Below are 21,714 nucleotides of genomic sequence, written 5' to 3' on the forward strand. Positions count from 1 at the left end.
ACCCCTAGTGCTCCAGGGGTGCTGTATAAATGGCAGACCCTGCGTTCTGACCCCAAGCCTCTCTACCTGTCTGTGTGTCTCATGGAGAGCAAGTTGGGGAATGCAAAAAGACACATTTCTAATGCAAGAAATTGTATATGGCCAATACAGTGATCTTATCTGATCTTATCAAGTTGAGCCGCCTTGATGTGGACACCCACCTATGTGCAAGGAACCTCACTTCAGCAGATCGAGAAGTGAGAAACTGTCCACCAATTGAATCAACGGGGAGGAGAGATACATTTAAAGAGCAAGTCCAGAGTGAAATCTAGCCAGGACACCAGGGTTAAAACCCCAACTTTTACTCTTAAGTGTAGAATAAAACCCAATATGTTCAATTGATTGATTGAATATCAATTTTTTTCTCTACCACTTGGATGACTGACCAGTTAAATTATATGCCATTCAAAACAACAGGCCAAAATAATGTGTACACCTTTATGCCCGATCACATATTGATGTATGTCACAATCCATTTATATACGATCACACGAGAAGCAGAAGGATTTAGTTTTTTGAAAGCTACAGCAAATTCTGAAAGATGAAAACATAGCTAGTAGGGGAATAAAAGTTTTTAACGCTTTCATAGTTATAGAATGTCAATGCCAGGATATTGTTAGAATAAATGCTGCTGAGGCAAAGAATGGACAGGAATCCTCCCCCTCCTCTGATTTGGTTAGCTAGATAATATACTTGCATAAATTGAGAATACTACTCAAATTATTCAACTTAAAATTTAATAAAGAATTATTTCACCTTCCAGTCATGCTGTGGATCCCACATGGACTGCTAGTACTCTTGAGCACCCCACGCAGCTGTGGCCAGTGCAGTATAATTGCATTCCTTGCAAATCATAATCTACTCCCATAGTTCAGAAGTTTCCCACTCGAGACCTTGGCATCTGGAATCCAGCAGCTTTTTCTTCCTCTTTAAATTGTCAACAGCTTTAGTCTGTGGAGAAGAGATAAAATGTATCAGTTAAACCTTAATTGGATCAATTTGACACCTCCCCCAGATGAAGAGCTGTTTAAAGCTTAAGGAGACACAGAAAACCTGTGGGACTCCAGACCCTAGGGAGCACAGTTCAGATTTCCTGTAGCATAATACATTATTTGCAAGTTGAAAACTATACACTGTTTTATTTGAGGATTGTTTGTATCCTGGGTCAGGATAGTATTGGACAGAAATATTATTGGCTCACAAGTATTTAAGAGTTTAAATTTCAAAGAAGGGGGACTGAGTGTGAGTTAAACTGTTTTTTCCATGATCATCAGTTTCTAGCACTGTTCTGATTTTAGAAGAATCATGTTGTCTCTCTGAATTACCCTGGAAGGTGACCAACAGGACTGCATCCAGCAGAGTGTCAGCTCCCAAGCCTTCCCAAAGGCTCTTTTTAATGAAAAGCACATTGGCGCCTCCTTAAAATGCAAAGGGAGACTGGCTGGCAGATTCTGCCAGTTTTTCCAGCCCAGGATCACTTTAGCACCCTTTTCAAAGCATTTCAATTCTAAAGGCATTTGGCCACCTCCATAATTGCAATAGTTATTGTGAAGACAGAGGAATGTTAGAGGAAGGAAAATGACATACGTTGTGTCTTGTTTTAGGTTTCTCCAAGGAACTGAAAGTAATGGGTTGTGTTTATCTCATCGTACGTAAGAAGTGGACTGATTCTCCTGTACAGCTGAGCATGCCAACATGCACTACAGCTGGTGTGGGCAGGAGTCTGCTTCAATGTGGTCATTAATCATTGTGCTGCCTTCAGTGCAATGCAATGCTTAGAACGTATATTTCCTCTTGGCCCACAAGCCCACAGTTTTTTAGCAGATGTCACTGAAAAAAAAGTGCAAGATGCTGTGAATATTTTTTTATTTATTTGTTTGTTTGTTTTTTATTACTGACAAACTCTGGCATCGGTATAAGGAAATCTGTCTGCTGCAGTCAAACATTATCCAACCTTCATGTTTTGGCACTGTCATGACTTTAAACAAATACCTTAAACAAATTGTATGATTTAAAAGGTTTTAAAATAATAATTGATAACAATTCCTTACACTTACAGTGCTTTTCTGGACACTCTTAAGTTCTTTATAGGTAATGGGGAATCCCACTACCACCACCAATGTGCAGCCCCAACCTGGATGATGGATGGCAGCCAGTGCACTAGTACATTCATAGATGGGGATTATCAGGAGGCCATGATTAGTAAAGGCTAGGGGGAAACTTGGGCAGGACACCAGGATTATACCCCTATTCTTTTCAAGAAACACCCTGGCATTTTTAATGGCCACAGAAAGCACGGACCTCTGAGACCTTGTCTCATGCGAAGGACGGCGCCTTTTTCCAGTATCGTGTTTCCATCGCTATACTGGGGCATTAAGACCCACACAGAACGCAGAGTGAGAGCCCCTACTGGCCCCACTAACACGTCTTCCAGCAGCAACCTTAGCCATGTAGTGGCCACGCCTGCTGAGCTTCTGTGGGTTGCCAGTTGTGAGTTACAGGGTGATATCGCTGTTGGCTAAAAAAAGAATGACATTTTGATTTCAGTTACCAATAATGCAGAGATAAACAGGACTGTGGTCTCTACAGTTAACCTTTCAACCAAGATTCACAAAAAACTGTTTCGTTTAACTATGTGTTTAACTAATGTTGTTTACCTTATTTTTTTAGAAAACAAGAAGGTTATTATTCCTGTCCAATAAAACTCCCCAATGAAGTGTTTTATATGTACATTCCCAGCTTAAAATAAGTGTATACAGGAAATTGACTTTTTGTGGTGTAAATTTGTCATATTGCAAATCCAGTTTTATTGTGAGCCATATATAGACGAAAGATGCACAGAGTAAAATAATAATAATAAAAATGTTGTTGTCAAATTCCTCTAAAAGGCCATCTGTTAAAATGCATTTCATTCAGCACTCAATTCACTCCACCTTTGTGTTCAGAGATGCATTACCTAGGAATAAATAAGGTGAAAATATGAGGTTATTAGATAATATCCATGCCGAGAATGAGGATTTTAAAAATGGTGAAGGATGGTTTTAAGGCAGAAAGTGAGTATTGAAATCATTACTTCTTTGTGATTCATAAAAACACCCTGAGATTATGATGACCTTTAAAAGATGCAGGGTACATTAAAATAAGTATTAAAAATACTGCTGTATGCATTTTTTTCATATACCGTTTATACTCTCAGCATTACCTTAATGCAGGTTCCATCAGTATTCCACCAATTAAGACAAAACTACAAGTAAAAAGGCAAAAAAGACCAGCTCAAGTCAATGATTTAAGGTCTTACAACAGATCGAACTCTGGCAGCATCTTTATATTTTGTGGAAGAAATGTGTAAACAATCAAATGGTTTATGCATATTACGAAACATACAAAAGCATATGTCTGAGAAGTTGGAATGCAAATCAGCAATGGTTATTATGAAGCAATCTAGTATGCCCAATCTAGTTGCATTCTGTATTTGTTTCTGATCACCACATCATACCAAGGACACTCACAAGTGCCAGAGAAGGACAACAAGATATATCCTGGCTCTGATTTATGAGCTACCTTAACAAATTGAACTATCAAGATGACATTTTAAAGTTTTTTTTCCCCTCTAGAAAAAAAGCTGTTCTGACATCACAAAGGCGTTTCAGTGACTAAGTGGGAAGCAGACAGTTCTGTGAAGGAATCATGGTGGAAAGTGGTTAGCATAGTTGTCTTGCAGCTTTGGGGCTCAGTTCCCAGGGTGCTCTCTCTGCATGGAGTTTGTATGTTCACGTGTGTTTCTGGGGGTTCTGGTTTCCACCCACAGTCAAAACACATACTGGCAGGTTAATTGGCTTCTGAGAAAACTGGCCCTAGTGAGAGTGTGTGTCTGTGTGTCTGTGTCTGTGTGCCCTGGGACAGGCTGGTATCCTGACCAGGATACTGTATATCCCACCTTGTACTCTCTGCCTGCCAGGATAGGCTTCAGCTCCCCCATGATTCCATACTGAATACAGCAGTCAGGAAAGGGATGGACAAATGAATAGTGCTCTGTAGAGCAACAGCCTTTTTTACTTGTCCACATCCAAGTATGGTGTGTTTTCAGTCTCTTCTGATGCAAATCAAGCTGAGACTTGACCAAAGTCTTCAGGACATTTAAATACATGAAAAAAGTTTTAAAACATTTATCCAGTAGAGTGCAGGAGAATAAATGAAAACTAAACAAAAGCGGATTTCTCCTAAGTGGAAACCACTTTCATACAGAATAAGTAAACAGTTTGTTAAGATTCGCCAAAGACCCTGATATTCCTCTTCCATATATGTGTTCTTGTTCAAATTACTCACCTATTGTACATTTTGCTGGATCGTGTTTTAATTGTGCTAATGCAACTGCAGATGTAATGCAGATTGAGCCAAATTTTAAAATTAAATTCTGTCTATGGAGAAGACACTTATCACTGGTGTTTCCTATCTATCTATATACAGTATGAGTAATGAAACAATTCTTTCCTTTCAGCAGATGGTTAGGCTATTCCCCGCTTAAGGAAGTGGTGTTCACCAGTGACATAAGTGAAGCTGAACTCCAGGAACATGAAGATAAGAACAGATGTTCTCACATCTGACACAGACTGGCATTCAAAAGGAAGAGCCCCGAGAGAGGTCAGGCATGAAGGTGAAAGCACAGAGCTTTCAGAAATGTTAAACAGTACCAATGAGCAATGTCCTTCTGCTATTTTTGCTATATGGTGTAGAACTTTTTCTTCATCGAATGTTTACAAAAGTGCATGATCTCTCATTAGTCTTCAGCGTGCTCTTTTCCTGCTTCACTAATGACACTGCTAATGATGTCAGTATTACCACCTTTTAACATGATCTCATAAACTCTTGGGAGGTGAGGAAAGCTAGACCTGTTTAATAAGACATTGGCATACCTCTGAGGAAAATCGTGCTCCTGCTGTAAATAATGCTTGTGTACCTGTAGGTGGCACTCTTCCATCTGAACCATTTCTCCATTTTCAAAACTGCACAGTCCAGGGGGCTCCAGTTCTTGAACCTCAGAGCTGGTGTTTCTTCGAGGTTTCTAGGTCTCTTTATGGACCCAGCACCTGTAGAGATGACAGTTGCTACATTGGTCCGGTTAAACCAACAATGAGCTGATTCTGCTTGTTATGAGCCCATCAGGACTGAAAACCTGTATACACAGATACACTGACTGTCCAGGACCTGGACTGGGGACCCTTGATTTAGTCAAATATGCGGTTCTTGGACCTAGTCCAAAAAGCTGTTGTCTAACTTTGCAGAAAATGGAAAATGCAGGATACAGTATATCTTGGACAGGACAAATCTGTAACAGATCACAAACATATTCACGTACATACATGTACAGGGGACCATTTAGAGATGCCAGTTAATGTAGACAGCATGTCTTTGGACTGTGGAAGTAAAATGTAACATAACACTGGGAAACGTGCCCAAAGGGAGAGGGAGGATATGCAATGTCCTAGATGTTCTACACAAATGCCCCAGTATGTGACTGGGAGATGCCTTTGAATCCTTTTAATCTGACGTTAGACTCAGGTCCTGAGTGCCTGATCGTTAGACAACCAATGGCATCAAATGGCTTCATAAGGTACAATCATAATTTGACTTATTATTAGTTTCATTAGGTCCTCATAATTCCGCACAGTTCCTCCTGTTTTTTTATTATTTATGTGCTTCCTCTCAGTCAGATCATACACAAGCATGCTCTTCAATTTCATAGTTCTGCACAGAATACACAGATCTACATTAAAATCTCTTCCCCTTCTTATATCCTGCCTCCGTCACATATCACTTGTTTATGTGACATTAAGCTCTGGTTGATGGTTGACCTAATTCTTTGAAGCTAAATAGTGACAAAACAGAAATGTTTCAGGTGGGTAGTACAGGTCTGGAACCTGGAGATTTTCACAGTAATGGCATATGGCTTCCCCATTCAGGTGTCAGCCCAGAATTTGGGAGTTTTTTTCGATCCCCTCCTGTCATTTGAGCCCTATCTGAAAAATATCATTTAGTTAAGACCTCTTTTTTATTTTATATATACTGGCCGCATTAGGCTATTTCTGTCAATGTCCAGTGCTGAGTGACTGATTCATGCTGTTATAACATCAAGGCTTGATTTCTACAACTCTTCGATCTTTGGGTTCATAACGCTCTGCTCAGTAAGTTGCAATATGTCTAGAACACTGCAGCCTGGTCACTAACTCACAGCAGACCCTGGCAGGACGTTACTCCTACTCTCAAGTCTCTACTTTGGTTGCCCGTAAAGTCACATATTCAAGATCTTGTTACTGATTTATAAGGCTCTGACTAATCTGGCTGTGTTCATCCCTGAGCTCCTTCATGTCTACACTTGTTTTTAAATCTAAACTTAAAATTAACGTTTTTAATTGAGGCCTGTGCTTGACTGTCTTAAAGTTTGTCTTGTATTATTGTTTATTGTTTTTTATGCATTATGTACATCGTCTTTGGATTTGCAAGTAATAAAATGACTCAAAATTATTATTAATCATACTTTTGTCATTTTAAATCATAACTAGAGTACAAAAAATGAAAGGAAAGCAATAAATATTTTGGTAAGATATTGTTCTGAGTTGTTACCTGTAAGTTAGAGCATGTTTTTTATAAAGCAAGTGTTAAACCGCAGTGATGGGGTAATTTCCTGTTAGATATGTGTTCACGCCAGAAGATTCACCATAAACATCTGTGTACATCAAAGAGCTTCAGAAATATATATATATAATCTAAATGTTACAATGAAAATCATTTTGACTCCAAGCAATTCCTCTTCTGAAACAAAAAAAAATGTTTTTGTATTATTTTGTTTTGAAATAGCGATGACGATGTCTGATTCAGGATCGCTACCTTGAGCAAAGATATTGCAAAAAATAAATTAGCCTACATAATTTAAAAACTGATCTGCGATTTTGTATTCTGCGGTCGCCGTCTTGTAAACATTTTTGTCCTTCTTCACGCGCTGTAGGAAGTGAGTGTATATTGTAGCTACACATGATGAGTGATTCTTACCATGAAAACATTTCAATTAAATTGTAGTTTACCATGGGAAATCAATACTTTACGGTCAGGATGAACAATAGCAGTCGCTGCACTCTGTTTAATACAGATTCTGACGACTACAGATGTGTAAGTACGAACTAAGCATGCTAAAAACTCAATCTTTTAATAGTGTACAAGCACATAACGGGCCGCTTTTCAGATATTTTTTATTTTTCTTACCTATGCAAGTGTAAAACGCCTGCCAGTGTGGATAAAATCTGAATTAGGTTAGTAATATATAAATTATTTCATTTTAAAATATCTTGAATATATATATATAGATATGTCTTGAAGAACAAAAAATGGTGTTCTGAAAACAACGTATAATTGGCCTTAACAGAGAAAAACAATGTATAGCTTTTAAAGTACAGGCTAAAAGGGAAACGTTATAATTCGCATTTTTAGCATAACATCATCTTCAATTCGCGGCAATGAATGTTTAAAATGAGACCGCGAAGTATAACAGTTTTAAATACAGATGTTTGGAAATATGACTTTCTAATCACAGAGCTACATTTTTTACTTACTGTACAGTATACAAATGTTTGTCGAAATCGTCTTAGAACAGATTATGTAGAAAACACTGTACAACACCTTTGTTGTGCATGGGACTTTGATGTAAACAATGTCTCCTTTTCTGATTTATGAACAAGGGTGTTTATCTTCGAAAAAATAGTGTGTAAGCAGTTGATCATTTTTTAAAGCGTCTTTCATGGCAGATTGATCTCGCTGAGGATTTTCTTTGCAAATATTCTTCGAATAAGTTGTTACGCATTTTGCGGTCTCCGAGAAAGGATAATGCACTTTTCATTTAGTCTAATTTCGCTTCCCTAAAATTAAATTTTCTTCCCTTATATTTCTAACGGTCGACCGTCGACATATTATTAGAGGATTATAATGTCAACAAATTGATTTGCATTATCCTTTCTCTTTTGAGTATGCTTTTCTCTCTCTTGTTTTCTGTTGTTTCTACTTTGTGAATTTATGGTTAAAGAAGTCAGGGAGAGGAATGGTGTGTGGTATGACCTGTTAACTAAGACTTTAAACTGAAAACCTAAGTACCAACAGTTATCTATGCTATCATTAACTGTGGCTGAAAAGCTGATCAACATATTTGTATTCTCTCGAATTGACTACTGCAATGCTCTACTCCCTGGGGTATCTAAATCTACTCTGAACAAGCTGCAGTATGTCCAAAATTCAGCAGCCAGAATCCTGACCAGGTCTAGTGCAAGTGTTCACATTACTCCTATCCTGGAGTCCTTGCACTGGCTTCCGGTCAAATTCCGCGTAGACTTTAAAATCCTCATGCTCACCTACAAGGCTTTACATGGCTTGGCACCTCAATACCTGTCTGAACTTTTATCGCCCTACTCCCCACCTCGCAACCTCCGCTCTTCAAATTCTGCCCTCCTTACTGTCCCCCAAGCCCGTCTACATTGTATGGGCGACAGGGCCTTCTCCTGCTATGCCCCCAAGCTCTGGAACTCCTTGCCCAAGGATATTAGAGAGTCACCTTCTCTAAAGTCCTTCAAATCTAGACTCAAAACCTTCTTCAGAAAAGCCTTTACTTAACTGGTTCCATTCTTCACCCCTCTGCTCTTCTTAATACCACCTTCCACGGTCTCCTCTATTGTTATTGTTGTATTGTTGTAATTATAATTGTGTCCTGTCTTGTGAAATCATCTTATTTATTGTTATTGTCATCCTGTAAAGCGCTTTGAGAAGCCACCTTTAAAGGCGCTATATAAAATAAAGTTTTTTTTATTTTTATTATTATTATTATTATTATTATTATTATTATTAGTTATTTAAAGAACAGGAGCATCACTGGGTTGGAATCAAGCATCTGTACAACTGGTCAATGCGCAACAATTATAATACAGCAGGGAAGACAGTAGAGAGCAAGGTTTTACACTGATCTTCGGTCTTTTCAGGTCAGTCACTGCTCAGAGATCCAGATGGTTAAGGTGTGCTGTTAGAGTAGGATTCAAACTTGCAAAAATGTATTGTGGAAAACTGAAAGATTTTAGTAATAGCAACGACAGGATGTAGTTTTAAAAGCTTCTCAAGTTCCCAGATGGCCCCATTTTCTGTAATAGAGGTGGATTCTGCGGGTCATTTATAGGAATTAGATGGGATGCACTAAAGTGCACACAGAAAATATTGAATCACAATACACTGTCACTGAGAGCATTAAGGGTTCCAGGTCTTTGTGCAAGGTGAACTGCATATAATAGCTGCAAGCAGTGATTCTGGGTAGCGCATGTCCTTTTGCTTCCAACTCTTCCACTGTTATCAAAGGCTTTTCATGTTTCTGGCTGTGAACCCTATTCATGACTCTGGTAACATAAAAATGCTCTATGATTCTGTCACCTATACTGTCAAAGCCGAAGATAAAAGATGACGCGCTAGATAAGTTTCAGAAGGGTCACTGCTTTGTGATCTGAAGGCTTGTTCTCGCTTTGAGCTAGCCCTTTCCTTTGGAGAGGTGGTATATCATTTTTAATGCACGAATGACTTATTGTGCATATAAATGAAAAATAAATTATCAAGATTTTGTTTCCTGGGCTGTATAGTAACAGGAATACAGAAACACCCAGATCAGCCTCTGTTGGTGCATCTTGTAAGACTTAGCAAGGTATGCATGAAAATTAAAGAAGAGCCTGTTCCCCATCTGGTAACAGCTCTTCCTTAACTTCAAACACTCGATCATACAATCATAATGGATACAGTAATAAAATCAGCTAAGTCTGGGTAAGCAGTCCTAGCATCAGTCTTTGTAAGTGTTAGGAGCAGCCGGCCACATTCAGATAAAGGCGTCTCATTCTGTTGTTAAACATTCTGTAATGTAGTCTCTCTCAACATTATTCTTTCTCTTCCCTACTGATTCATTCTGACCTGAACACTTCTGCTTTGATGAACAAAGTTTCAGTTTTCTGCCATCACATTTGTAAATGGTAGCAGTGGTGAGTGCAGTGCAAAAGCATTATTGGAATTTTAGATGGGTGGGTGCTCTGGGGATTGAGGTCCTTATTTATTTTACGTTCATGAATTAGGTTTTGTCATTTTCCGATCTTTCCTGTATCTGTCTTCTGTGTTTAAGTATGGTGCAGTAATCCCTTTATTTGTATGGCATATCGTGAACAGTAAACAGCATTAAAACCACCTGTTGGGATTCTTAAATAAGTACTCTTTAAGATTTATGTGACACTTCAGACCCTTGTTACAGTATGTCGTTTTCTTATTAGGGAAATAAAAAACAGGTGTACGCTTTGCAAGGGGAAGAAGGTTTTATGTGCATGGTTGTGATTGTATGAAACAAGCCTGGCCTTGTAACAGGCTACGCTTGATACTTCTTACTTGTAAGCCCATTCTTGTTATCGTACAATTGTGCCACAATCAGCCTAGATAGAAGGCTTTAAACCGTCCTAGTTCAGGAGGGCTTTTAGTTGTCAGACCCCTAGTATTTGTAATTCTAGACGTTGTATGAATGTTGTTTTAATGCTGTTAAATCACAGCTGAGCTGAGCATTCTTTTACTGTTCTAGTAAAGATTTGGAATGAACTGTATTTTTCATTACTTCCAGTGGCTTGTTTTGGATGTTGAATTCTGAAAACAGCAGTTTTACTCTATGCTTTTGAAAAAGAAAAGGTAACATAAAGCAATCTTAACTGCTACTGCTGTGGCATATATAATTTAAGATTTCACAGACGTAGATAGAATTTTAGGCTCCCGTCATATTAAATGTATCTAGCTTAGTAGTTTAATGATGAGTGGAGGTTATGATTGTACAGAGAAAGTGACATTACTGAGCTCTGCAGTTTCTTCAGAAGATGATAATTCTTTAAGGCAACAATGGACGACTCCAGTACTTGATCACTGCAGGAACCTCATGTTTTCTTTGCAACTCAGTGTTTAATTACTTAATTGAATTGACAATGAGGAAAAAACGCAAGTCACCTATTGTTTAAGGTTTTAATTGGTTGCCAATTGAAATATTTAAAACCTGTGGAATCTGATCCTTCAAGAACGGAATTCAATGTGCTTGCTGCATCTAAACATCTGGTGTAAAAGTGTGGTTAGCTGAAGCAATCTATACAATAGTACTAATGTTTGCAAAATATTTTATTTTTATTCTTTTGTGCAAGTGTCTGGGTTGACTGCAAATTAAACACTAGGTTGTCTTCACAACCCTTGTTCCCTGGAGAGGAATGCATTCATCACCAATGGGGAAATGCTTCATTGCAGGCGTTTGCTGAGACAGAGTAGAGATCAGACTGATGGGACCCTGCCAGGTTAGCTAAGGCTCACTCTGCTTTTCCTGGACATGGATTGTGGCGTGGTATCATCTACGTCAGTTCTTAGGCAGAACAGGTGGCCGTCTGAGGGAGAGCCAGAAAATTTGATGACTGCCTTCTTATTCAGGGAACCAGGATGTGAAGGCGACCTAGTGTTCCCTTTCGAGAACGGTATGCAGTCATCACCAATGTGGATAGGCTGTTGTGAACAGGTGGGTGGCTGGCTGCCCAGCCAAATGGGAGGACAGGCCTCAGAGAGGTCCAGAACAGCCCGCAGAACCCGGGTGCCAGTAGGCTGCTGCTGAGAATCCACCACTTCTGAAGCTGTAAAATCTGGCAAACATAGAGTGGTCAGCCAGCATTGCCTCTGTGCAGATCTCCTGCCAGGGGACCCTCCAGCACAGAGGGCCCGTGGTGTGACTTGAATCTTGGTAGAATGTACTTTAGTAGGTCTTGGAGGCAAAAGGCCTCATTCTCCAGGTAGGTGGAATTTCGTCAGCACAGAGGCCTTCTACCGAGTAGCGAGTGCAGTGTGTAGAGTAATTGTGGTGACAGATCAGCCTGGTTCTTCTTCTTACATCTAATGATACCGCCTGCTCTGGGATGACTATTTTCATGTCAGACAAAACTGAGGCCAGCAGCCTGTCTGGTAAAACGCACCAGTTCTAGCAAATGAATGTCAACTGACTGAGCTAGTGCCTACAAGCCAAAACAGTGGCCACAGAGACCTTAGATGTAGCCTTAGGCTTAGATCACCTTGGGGTGGTTGAGGATGGGCCCAACCAGACAACACACGGACATGGATGCCCTCACAGACCTCAGCTGTGGGGATGACGCAAGGCGTCCGTGCCTGAGGACCACGGGTAGCGAAGGCGGTGAGGTTGTTGTGGTGTCCCATCTGAAGTACCATGCCTTTCAGGTGGTTGGGTCGGTGAACAACTGTGGATGACGGTATTCTTGAGGAGGAAGGCTTACCTTGACTGGCTCTGGTTTAGGGCATGTCTGTGTCCTCCTTATTGGAATGCTTACTCCCACTGTGTCAGCTCGGGAGACCGCAGAGGCTGAGCAGTTACAAGTGAGAGAAAATTAAACTCTCTTGTCCAGAAAGGAGCAATTCGTAAGAGGCCCTGGTAATGTCTGCACTGCATGGACATGTACGTGTTCATGTACTTTGGAATTGTTATTTGCGCCATGCACAGTACAGCAGATGACACAGTACACAGTACATAATAATTTAGACGGTACATAACAAAAGCTTCAACAAAGTATGACACCAGGTTCAAGTCTGCACCTGAGGCATTGGCTCCAGAAAGCCCAGGAGCAATTGGGAAACAGGCAAGTTCCCATACAAAGAAGGAAACTGGCTCAAGCAAAACACAGAGCATAAAAAAGAAAGTGTTGAGAATATTTGAGGTCCTCATGAAAGCCTTACACTGTGGAATGAATTGACTTCAGGAAGGTCCCGAGTTTAGAAAGCCTTTGAGTATCTGAGTATCTTCAATAGTTATCGAGTTGTTTGAGGCCAGTGGAAGTTGAAAGGTATTGTTGAGGACTGGTGGAGCTCTTGAGACTGAAAGACCCTGCGAAGCAAGGGGCAAGATCCCGGGAAAAAGAGACCCGCCAGACGAGTAGCGAAAAAGCCTAGGAGGAGGTTCCTGTGTATCTTACCTGAAAGAGTTTAAGGGTAATCTGCAACATGGAAAGGGAGAACAATTCCTCCTCTGTGCAGGGAGGGGTCTTACTGATTAAAGAAGCGATCTAGTAACATTCAGCGAGAAAGCTGACTAGTCAGCAGTGATGCTAAAAATGGCTTAGATTCTACCATCTCGCTGTGACATTGAGGAGAGGAAAGACATACTGTGCCAGCGAAGGTCAATGAAATGGCTCTTCTCCATTGGTGAGCACTGCATTGCATTCCTGATGGAGAACTAGGGTTGAGCTTTATCTTGTTTTTATTCTTGCATGTGTATTTCATAAACAGAACATTTTAGATGATAAATTATTATGTCGTAAAAACATTGTATTTTGCTTTTAGTTTGTGACATTTACTGGCTTTTTCTACTTTTTACATACCGTGTACAAATACTAAAGTCTTTAAACATTGTATCACATCACTTATTATTCATGACCTCTCTTTATTAGAGTGCTGTCATATATTTCTGCAGGTGGTTTCCTTCTCCGGTCAATAGGACTCTCTATTACAAAGGTTGCTGGTATTCAATACATATGCGTGTGTATATAGTTGAGAGATTTGTCATTTTCAATTTCAAGAAATCACATTAGTTTTGTTGAAAATATTTATGAACGATGACTTTGATTGCATCCTTAGGTGACAATAATTGCAGTGAAACGGGCGACGGCAACCTTCTCCTTGATAGGATGGTGAGTTTCCTTTTTTGGTATAGTTTGGGATGTTCTTTACTTTTTAGACTTGAGTAAAACATGTCCTTTTGTGACATTGCACTTAACTGTTGATAAATATATTACAATGAACCCTATTATTAATATGATGTCAACATTCATATAAAAAACATACCTACCAAACATACAAAAAATGTTTTTCATATAAAACCTGGAAGAAATTATTCCATAATATCTACATATACTCCAGTGAAATGGTTAGTTTGCATGAATTTCTGAATGCTGCTTCTACACCTCAAAGTGCACTCCTGCTTGCTTGCTTGCTGAACATTGACCCTTTCCCCATTAACACTTCCTGGATGTCAAGAAACAATAGCCAAAAGCAGACAGATTAAGAAAAGGTCAGGCCGGCAACTTGTTGAAGTGTATAAAATGTTCAAAGTCACTGTCTCTCTCGCATCGATTGTGTTGAGCAGTCTTTTTGTGTTGTGTAACCCAGAATTGCCTGTAAGAAAAACACCTCTGGCAATATGAAAGTTTCATCTTGTCTCCAGCTCTGCAGTGCAGAGTCTTAGCAAGTGTGGAAAATGCACTTGGCAAGGATTCAAAACAAATTTCTCTAGTTCTTAAGTTGTAAAAAGCAAAAAAGAGAGAAATTGAAGGTCCAAAGGAAACTGGCAAGCCTAAAGAGAATACTTCCTAAATATCTGAATCTCGCAATCGAGCTGAATTTTTTCAAGCTGTGCATTGCACAGGAACTGAAGGCTGATTTTGTATTTGCATGGATACCTAGATAATGGGTCTTGAAGCATCCTTTAAATGTATTTTGAATGTCATTGGTTGTTTTTTTTCTCTTTTATTTTTAGCCTTTTCATGCTGTTTGTGATCTGGCTTCTCCGGAGGTACAACTCCTTGGCTCAGGTAAGACCCTGTGTGCACACCACCGTCCTGCTTTGCCAGGCGGGTGCATCTGCACTTCTGTTATTGTTTGGAACCTCTGTTCAATGAAAAAAATGTACTCTGTGAGTAAAATCTTATTTTCCCTCCATTTTTAATTTCACTTTTGAATGAGAAATATCTTTACAGGTATGGTTTTATAAAAGATGTTTCTGCCTTTCACTGAAAAGATCAGGGAAGGAGGTGTGTATATATATGCATGATACAAGTCTTTTTTTCCCATTTATAGAATGAATTGAGAGTCCTTCAGCAAACATAATTAAAATATTGCTGCTGATGCAAGTGATTGAGCATTAACCAAAGTAAGGATAATGAATGGCTTCAAATGTATTTAGGTGGTAGATCTGGGAGCAAATAAACCTTGGAATGAAATCCAGCAGCGGAGGAGTTAAAGGGCTTAGGCAGCTTTTCATCTCACTGTGCTCCACAGATAAATGAAATACTCTGATCGCTTTCAGCCCCTGAAAATGGGCTGTGTGCTTTTTTTTTTTTTCCTGGAGGCATGCAAAAAATATTAATAATATTGGCAGCTTGAGTTGCGCTGCATTTTCCCCGCGAGCCTGGCTGGTTTACAAGAGAGCAGGGAAGAGGGAGGGAGGGAGGTGGGTGGGCAGGGGAGTTGTAATTGCTGCCTCTGCAGAGGCGTGAGAGTGCTTTGAAATCTCATCCCCGGCGCTCTCAGCATTCAGGCCCAGGCTTCCAGCAGCGCGGGGCACATTAAAGACATTTCCCTGCGCTCCCTGAGATTGGCGAGGAGCACTTAATCTTGCGCAGCAGCTTTCGGGTGGCATGGGACTGATAAGAGAGGTGAGCGGAATGCGCTATTGTAGCGGCGTGCGTTTAGGAAGCCGTGAGTCAGCACTGGAGCGCTCATTGTCCTTTGTGCTGCTCCCGCGTGCTCCGCGGCGCCAGGACCGGATAAAAAATTGATTCCCTGACACAGCGGAGAACATGATTTGCTCGTAAGCTTCCTAATCATCCCCATCGAGCCAGGTGGTCTGGAGCGGCGCGCGGCACTGCGGAGAGCCGCAGAGATGACAGGTGCAGGGGCTGATGAACAGCTCGGGCTGCTCAGGCTCATTAGAGCCGCGGGGCTGGGAGCAGGGGCTCGCCCGCCGTAGTCAAACACCGACGACGCCAGGCTGCTTCAGAGACCCAGGCACGAGACCCGCGCGCAGGCCGTGGCTAAGCGCGCCTTCACACCCCCCCGCCCGGGTGGACGAGCCCAGCCGCAAGCGCAGGAGAGCGTCACACGCAGGTCTCGACACCTCAGACCTCAGACGTTCACAGAACCAGAAAGCACAAGGCCGCCTCAGTCCTTCATTACGCCCCGTGACATAACCACACATAAAAGAAAGCTCTATCTCTTCATAGTCTTGAGCACCTAGGTCCTGTGTACCCATAGTCATTTTTATTCAGTTGCTCTCAGAACCTAAATTGCTTGCAAGTCTTTATTCCCAATGTGCGGGAACACATGCACAGCTGGACCACTGTGTTTCTGGCCTTAATTTTCTACCTAATTAGCTTTTAATTAACCCTTTACCTCTGGAATTGTTGATGAAATCTCCCGAGTGTCCCCTGCAGCAGAAATTCTGTTCTGTGATACAGCTCTACTGGAGTCCCTTTCACACACTACACTGCCTTCTGGGTGACTGGAACATATTTAGATTATAATAAATACTTCACACTGAGTTTTGTTTTTTTGCCTGTTGTTTTAAAACCGCATATACAGTCTGAGCCCGCAACAAAACAAATTCACTGGATGACAGCTTTTACTAATGCTGCACTGCTTCCATCACATCATTTTTGTTAAAGCAAGTAACTAAAATTGTTTAAGTTCAAGCACATTTAGTTGAAAAACAATGTTTGACATTATGCTGGAAGATGCTATAAAGATGAGGTTTCTATATTCATGTGAAATTACCTGATTTTCCCTGAGTGACTAAAAAATCAAATAATGGAAATCCCCATGAAAGGATTTAAACAAAACAGGTGACATATATACGTAAGGGCAGTGTAAAAAACCTATTAAACATCTCCGAGACATGACGAACACTCTGAGTGCTTGAAGCCTGACTCTTGAAATCCCCAAATTGCAGAATGGCATCATGATGTTTTCTGCAGGAGCAACGTCTGTGCAGACATAAGACAGACACGTTAAAGTCACGTCAAATGAAAAAATAAATGCTACATCACTACTTAATATCCTCCTTATAACAGCAGTTTTGATTGTGGTTGATTTTTTTATTGAATATGTAGAAAAGTGTAACTTTTTCACTTTTGAGGCTGAACAGTGCGCAGATTGTTTGGATCACACACTGGAACTAAAACTCCTGTGAGGGAGACCTAACACTCCTGTGGTTTACCAATGATTCTGTCCATCTATATGCAGTAACTGCACAAATTTCATTAACGCAGGAGATGTTAGCTTTTGATTGATTCTTTCAGAACTGGCGGTGAAAATGCAAAGCTGCGATTTGACTTCCATCTGGAACAATGACCAGATTTCTGGTACGGAGCGTTATTCAATCTGCATTCTTGACCAGGTCTCCCGGATGAATGCCACTGGGATCCCCTTGTGAAATAATGGTTAAGTGAGTGACATAGCATATCAATTATTTAAAGTAGCGCTGCACTGCATAGCAGCTCATCGGTATGACAGAGAGGTGCTGAGAATTTTCGAATATGCTGAGACAGTGGGTGCAAACTTTCTCTTTCATCAACAAAAGTACTCTTTCCTTCTGCTCTTGATTAACACAACACAATTATATGCATAACCCTATTGCTTGAATAATCATGTGCCCTAAGAAAAGGGCAGCGTGAAGCTGGTGATGAGATAAGCCAGTTCCTTCTCCAATCACACGTCCAAAATTATTAACATCTTGATTATATCAAATTCCAAATATCTGGCCTTCGCATGTAAGTCTGGTGGATGGCAGATATCCTTCTAAGTTGTTTCTCCTCGCCAATATTGTACAATCTGTAAGGATTGATGTAACCCTTTACAACTCCAGTGGCCTTGTCTTTTTAAGCCTCTGTTTCAAACCAGATTGTCAGCCCAGTAACAGACAGCAGCGGTCGGCTTCTCCAATGCTGAGAATGTGTCAGTCCCCTGACTAATGGAAGCACAGCAGGCACCTATCCGCTCCCCTGCTGAGCCCTGCTCCTCACCGCGAGCTCTGTGTGGCTGCTGGCAGGGGGAAGTGAAGATTGCTCCTGCAATGTGTGAGCCACTCGTCCAAGAGTCCCTGCCTTGCACTGCTGCTCTAATTGTATAGGGACTCCCAGTCGAAGGCTGGTGACTGCTATGGCATATGGTTTATCTGCTTGCTTTCGGGGCAGCATGCTTATTACAGTCCTGGCGAAGCTTTGGACGGTGTTCGCCGAGTGTGCTCGTGCATTAGGCTCTGCTTACCACAGTGTGAAACTGAATCTCGCTGTGGCCTTGCCTCTTTGAACCCTGTTTGTGTGCGTCCACGTGCAGATAAATGTAGTATATCTTTTAAATAATACAGACAAAGAAGGACCCCGAAGGAAAACCCGATGTAGTTTGGTGTGTCTCAGCCCCTCACATTTGAAGGAAAGTGAGTTAGCAAGCGTTTCCTTCAAAATTGCATTTGCGAACTGAGTAGGCGAAGAACACAATAAAAATGCTACAGCGGCAAGGAAAGTTTTATATCTGCTTAGTTATTCTAGTGCAGATACTGTATTTTTGTTGGTGGCGATTTAGCACAACCTTTAAATTTAACAGGAATTCTTTTGTCAGCACTCACCGAAATAACATCTAATTTCAAACTGGTCGTTTCACTTGTCTGATAGAGACTGTTTTGTCTTGATGGAGTAGGGCATGTTAAATGCCGATCTGTACATCTCCTTGTACTGGATCTTTATACAGTACAGGGACTCTAGAATGCCCTTAGCGAGGAAAATGTAATTTCTTTATTAAAATTACTGCCTTTTTTTTACTTCCCCATTTATAACGTGTGAAACCAGGTGGGGGATTTTGTTCTGAGAGCCATTTAGAAATTCAGAATTGTATTTGTTAACCACTTCCAAGAGCCAGGTCTGAGCGAATATTATAGATCACTGGAGGATGCCCCCACCTCGCAGGTTTGGTGCTCCGTCGCTCAAGGCTGATCTATCCTCGGTGCCTGCAGATGAAGAATTGCTGTGATAACTGCACTGCCCTTCTGGCGCCAAGGAGCGCTGTGCAATCAGAGGTTGTTTCCAGCAAATACCATGTGACAGCTGGATGCCTTGATAGTGAATAATGGGGTTCAGTTTTGACATGAGGCCTTGGCACCAGGTGTGCCTTTAGTAAATGTTTTGGGAGAACTGTGCGCGCTCCTTCAAACCTCCATTATTTATCGCAGAAAACAAAGAAAAGCTCTTACCACGTCCATTGCGTTTTGCCTTTACAGCTTTGTTCCCATTCCGTGCCTATCTTTCTTAAATTGTTTTTTGAGCTCCGACGCCTATATCTAATCAATGACGGCGCAGAAAACATTAATAATTGGGATATTAGGATGCCCTGCGTAGTTATCGATCGGTTAATAAAGCCTGATAACGTGCTATTTTGATCTACCGCCCCCCTCCCATTGATGTCATTTATCACTGGAGGATTCAGTCTCTGGGGAGAATCAGCTGTGAATCAAACCTGTAATCAATTCTGGCTGGGGCTGCCTCTCTGCGCTGAGGTGCCACGTAATGATTATCTACAGCCTTCCATCAGCCAGCCACTGAGGCAGATTGCCTTGACAGAAGTGGGTAATTCAATTAGCAATGACCTTCCAGTTGCTGGTTGTGTGACCAAGTTACTCTGCGGCTCATTAATGTGATTTGCCAGCAGTAGGACTCTCTGGCTGGGCTTTGCCACCAGGATTCAAATTGCAGTGGATGACTTTTTTTTTTTTCTTTTAGTAATCCCAAAATAGACACGGCCTTTGCTGCAGTCCTTACCCACTCTGGCAGTGACTGTTTTATGAGCTTATAATTGCAAAGGAGATCTGCTGCTCCTCGCTCTGCATTGGTAATTGTGTGGAGACACCATTCAAGCTTATCGGAATTCAGGTTTCATTTTTTTCGTAAGCTCTTTAGCTTTCTACCTCTTATCAGATCATCTTTTCTTTTACTCGGATCCTTTAGCTATCTCTCTTGTTTTATCCTTAGAGTAAGTGCAATTCAGGGGTTCTTTTCACAGGCTTTGAAAAAGAAAAGTTTTTCTCTTAATAATGCACTCCACATCGTCTTTCAGGTGGCAACTGTACAAAGTGCAATAGGAAATAGGGTTGCTGGGAATAGGGTAATTCTGCTGGCAATGGATATGGATTATAGTACTGATGGGTGATGCCTAATGGTGTTTGTGATGCTGGCTTTCTGAAAAAAAAAACTCTAGCCATGTTTTGTCACGTTTCTCTTATGTTAAAACATTTCCAGGTGAATTATATCATTTGCTTCATTAATAAAAGCCTTCTTCTCTAATTCTGCTGATGTGCAATGAAACTTGAACAGCCTTTACTTCACTAACTCATTGAGCTGACATACAGTATAAGGCCCTCTAAACAGATGTGATTAAAATGAATGCCTCTTGTCTTGGGGCAAGAATGCACAAAAAACCCAGAACCATTTACACTGGAAAGGAAAGAGGGAGATGAAAAACCAAAGAAAATTGAAAAGAAAGTTACATAGCGTGCAAAGAGCAAGGGAGAACCAAAGGGAAAAACAAAAAGAAATGATCAGGTCATTAAGTGCAGGTTTACATATATGCTCTATCATCAATTATGATGTTATTGGAATAAGTGAAACATGGCAAACCAGGAATGATGGAGATGCATGTATCACTGCAGTGGATGCATACTGTTCTGGATAGACATGAAAGATTGAAGAGGAGAAGGTGTAATGCTATATATCAAAACTTCTTCAGAATGAATGGTGAAATATGAACCAGAGGACACAAGTAGAAACTATGTGGAAGTACTTTTAATACTGAGAATAGGGAGCACGTTTTTACCCTAAAGGGGTAAGGGAGTCTGGATGGAACAAGATACCCAGCCATGTTGTTGAAGCCATTACAATGTCTTTTTTGAGAAACAGCTGGATGAGGTACTCCAATCAATTAGCAACTAACTGCCAAATGATCATAATGAGCCAAATTGTCTTCCTGTTTTGGTAGTCTTTTTTTTATTTTTTATACAATGTAAATTACATTTTAAACAGTAAACAGTTAGGTAACACTATTCTTTGGGATAGCGAAATGACTGAGCTTAGGTCATGTGAAAACGGCCACAACGAGTTCCCTAAAAATTAGAATTTTCCATTAAAAGAAAGACCTGATGAGAATTAATGCGAGCAGTGGAAGATGGACCGTGCTCCATCTCGGTAATGAAAATTGCATGGTTTCCCTTGGCATGATTGAAAGTTACCCGTGAGATAGAATTGCCTGGGGAATGAGATATCCTGCTTCAGCATCAGCAGTCCAGACCACAGAAACCAGGAAACCAGCTCTGCGAGTGACAGGCCACGTCCCGGAAAGATCAAGGTCGCCAGGACCGACGTGTCCATGTGATCCACCTGGGGAATTGTTCTCAGATGTTCCAGGGAGAAGTAGCCTGCTTGTTACGGAATGACTGTAGCTCACCATGTGCACGAAGATCCGTGTGCTTGGAGGCTGAGTGGGGGTAACATTGACAGCTGAGAGATTTATTTGCTGTCTTTGGGTGGATCATTTTGCCCTTGGCGGTAGTGATGGAAATCAGCGTGTCTGGAGTTATTTTAACTGTTTTATTAAAGCCAAGCAGTGGGGCAGTGCAAATCTGATGATATACGGAGGAATCTCCCTTAATTCCAAGTTTTCCCCGTTCGTTTCCGAATATACGACAGATATGAGAATCTTCTACAGCAGCGACTATGATCAACCAAGGAGTAGCTATGTTGGCTCAGAGTTGCTGAAAAGCTGCTCCACTATACTGCAATATCCAAA

At 40.9% G+C, this 21,714-nt stretch overlaps 1 protein-coding gene and 1 long non-coding RNA gene across 6 annotated transcripts in view; one reads left to right on the forward strand and one right to left on the reverse strand.

Annotated features, from left to right (window-relative positions):
• Positions 1–758: 758 nt before the first annotated feature.
• On the reverse strand, positions 759–5,121 carry LOC107079520 (uncharacterized). The gene is made up of 2 exons (XR_001480463.2): positions 4,953–5,121; positions 759–990 (listed from the first exon to the last, which is right to left on the reverse strand). It is a non-coding gene; the product is annotated as an uncharacterized lncRNA (long non-coding RNA).
• Positions 5,122–7,039: 1,918 nt separating this feature from the next.
• LOC102692777 (uncharacterized) overlaps positions 7,040–21,714 on the forward strand; it is a 148,853-nt gene continuing 134,178 nt past the window's right edge. For 3 of the 5 annotated variants that reach the window (XM_015364383.2, XM_069178868.1, XM_015364385.2), the window contains exons 1-3: positions 7,040–7,203; positions 13,747–13,799; positions 14,645–14,699. In XM_015364383.2, coding sequence (XP_015219869.1) covers positions 7,120–7,203; positions 13,747–13,799; positions 14,645–14,699 — 192 coding nt within the window. In that variant the 5' untranslated portion in view covers positions 7,040–7,119. Of the gene's footprint in view, positions 7,204–7,223; positions 7,344–13,746; positions 13,800–14,644; positions 14,700–21,714 lie in introns of those variants that run through there. The other 2 variants (XM_069178870.1, XM_015364384.2) reach the window with 2 other exon arrangements.

Source organism: Lepisosteus oculatus, chromosome 15 (assembly GCF_040954835.1).
Source record: "Lepisosteus oculatus isolate fLepOcu1 chromosome 15, fLepOcu1.hap2, whole genome shotgun sequence".
Lineage (NCBI taxonomy): Eukaryota > Metazoa > Chordata > Actinopteri > Semionotiformes > Lepisosteidae > Lepisosteus > Lepisosteus oculatus.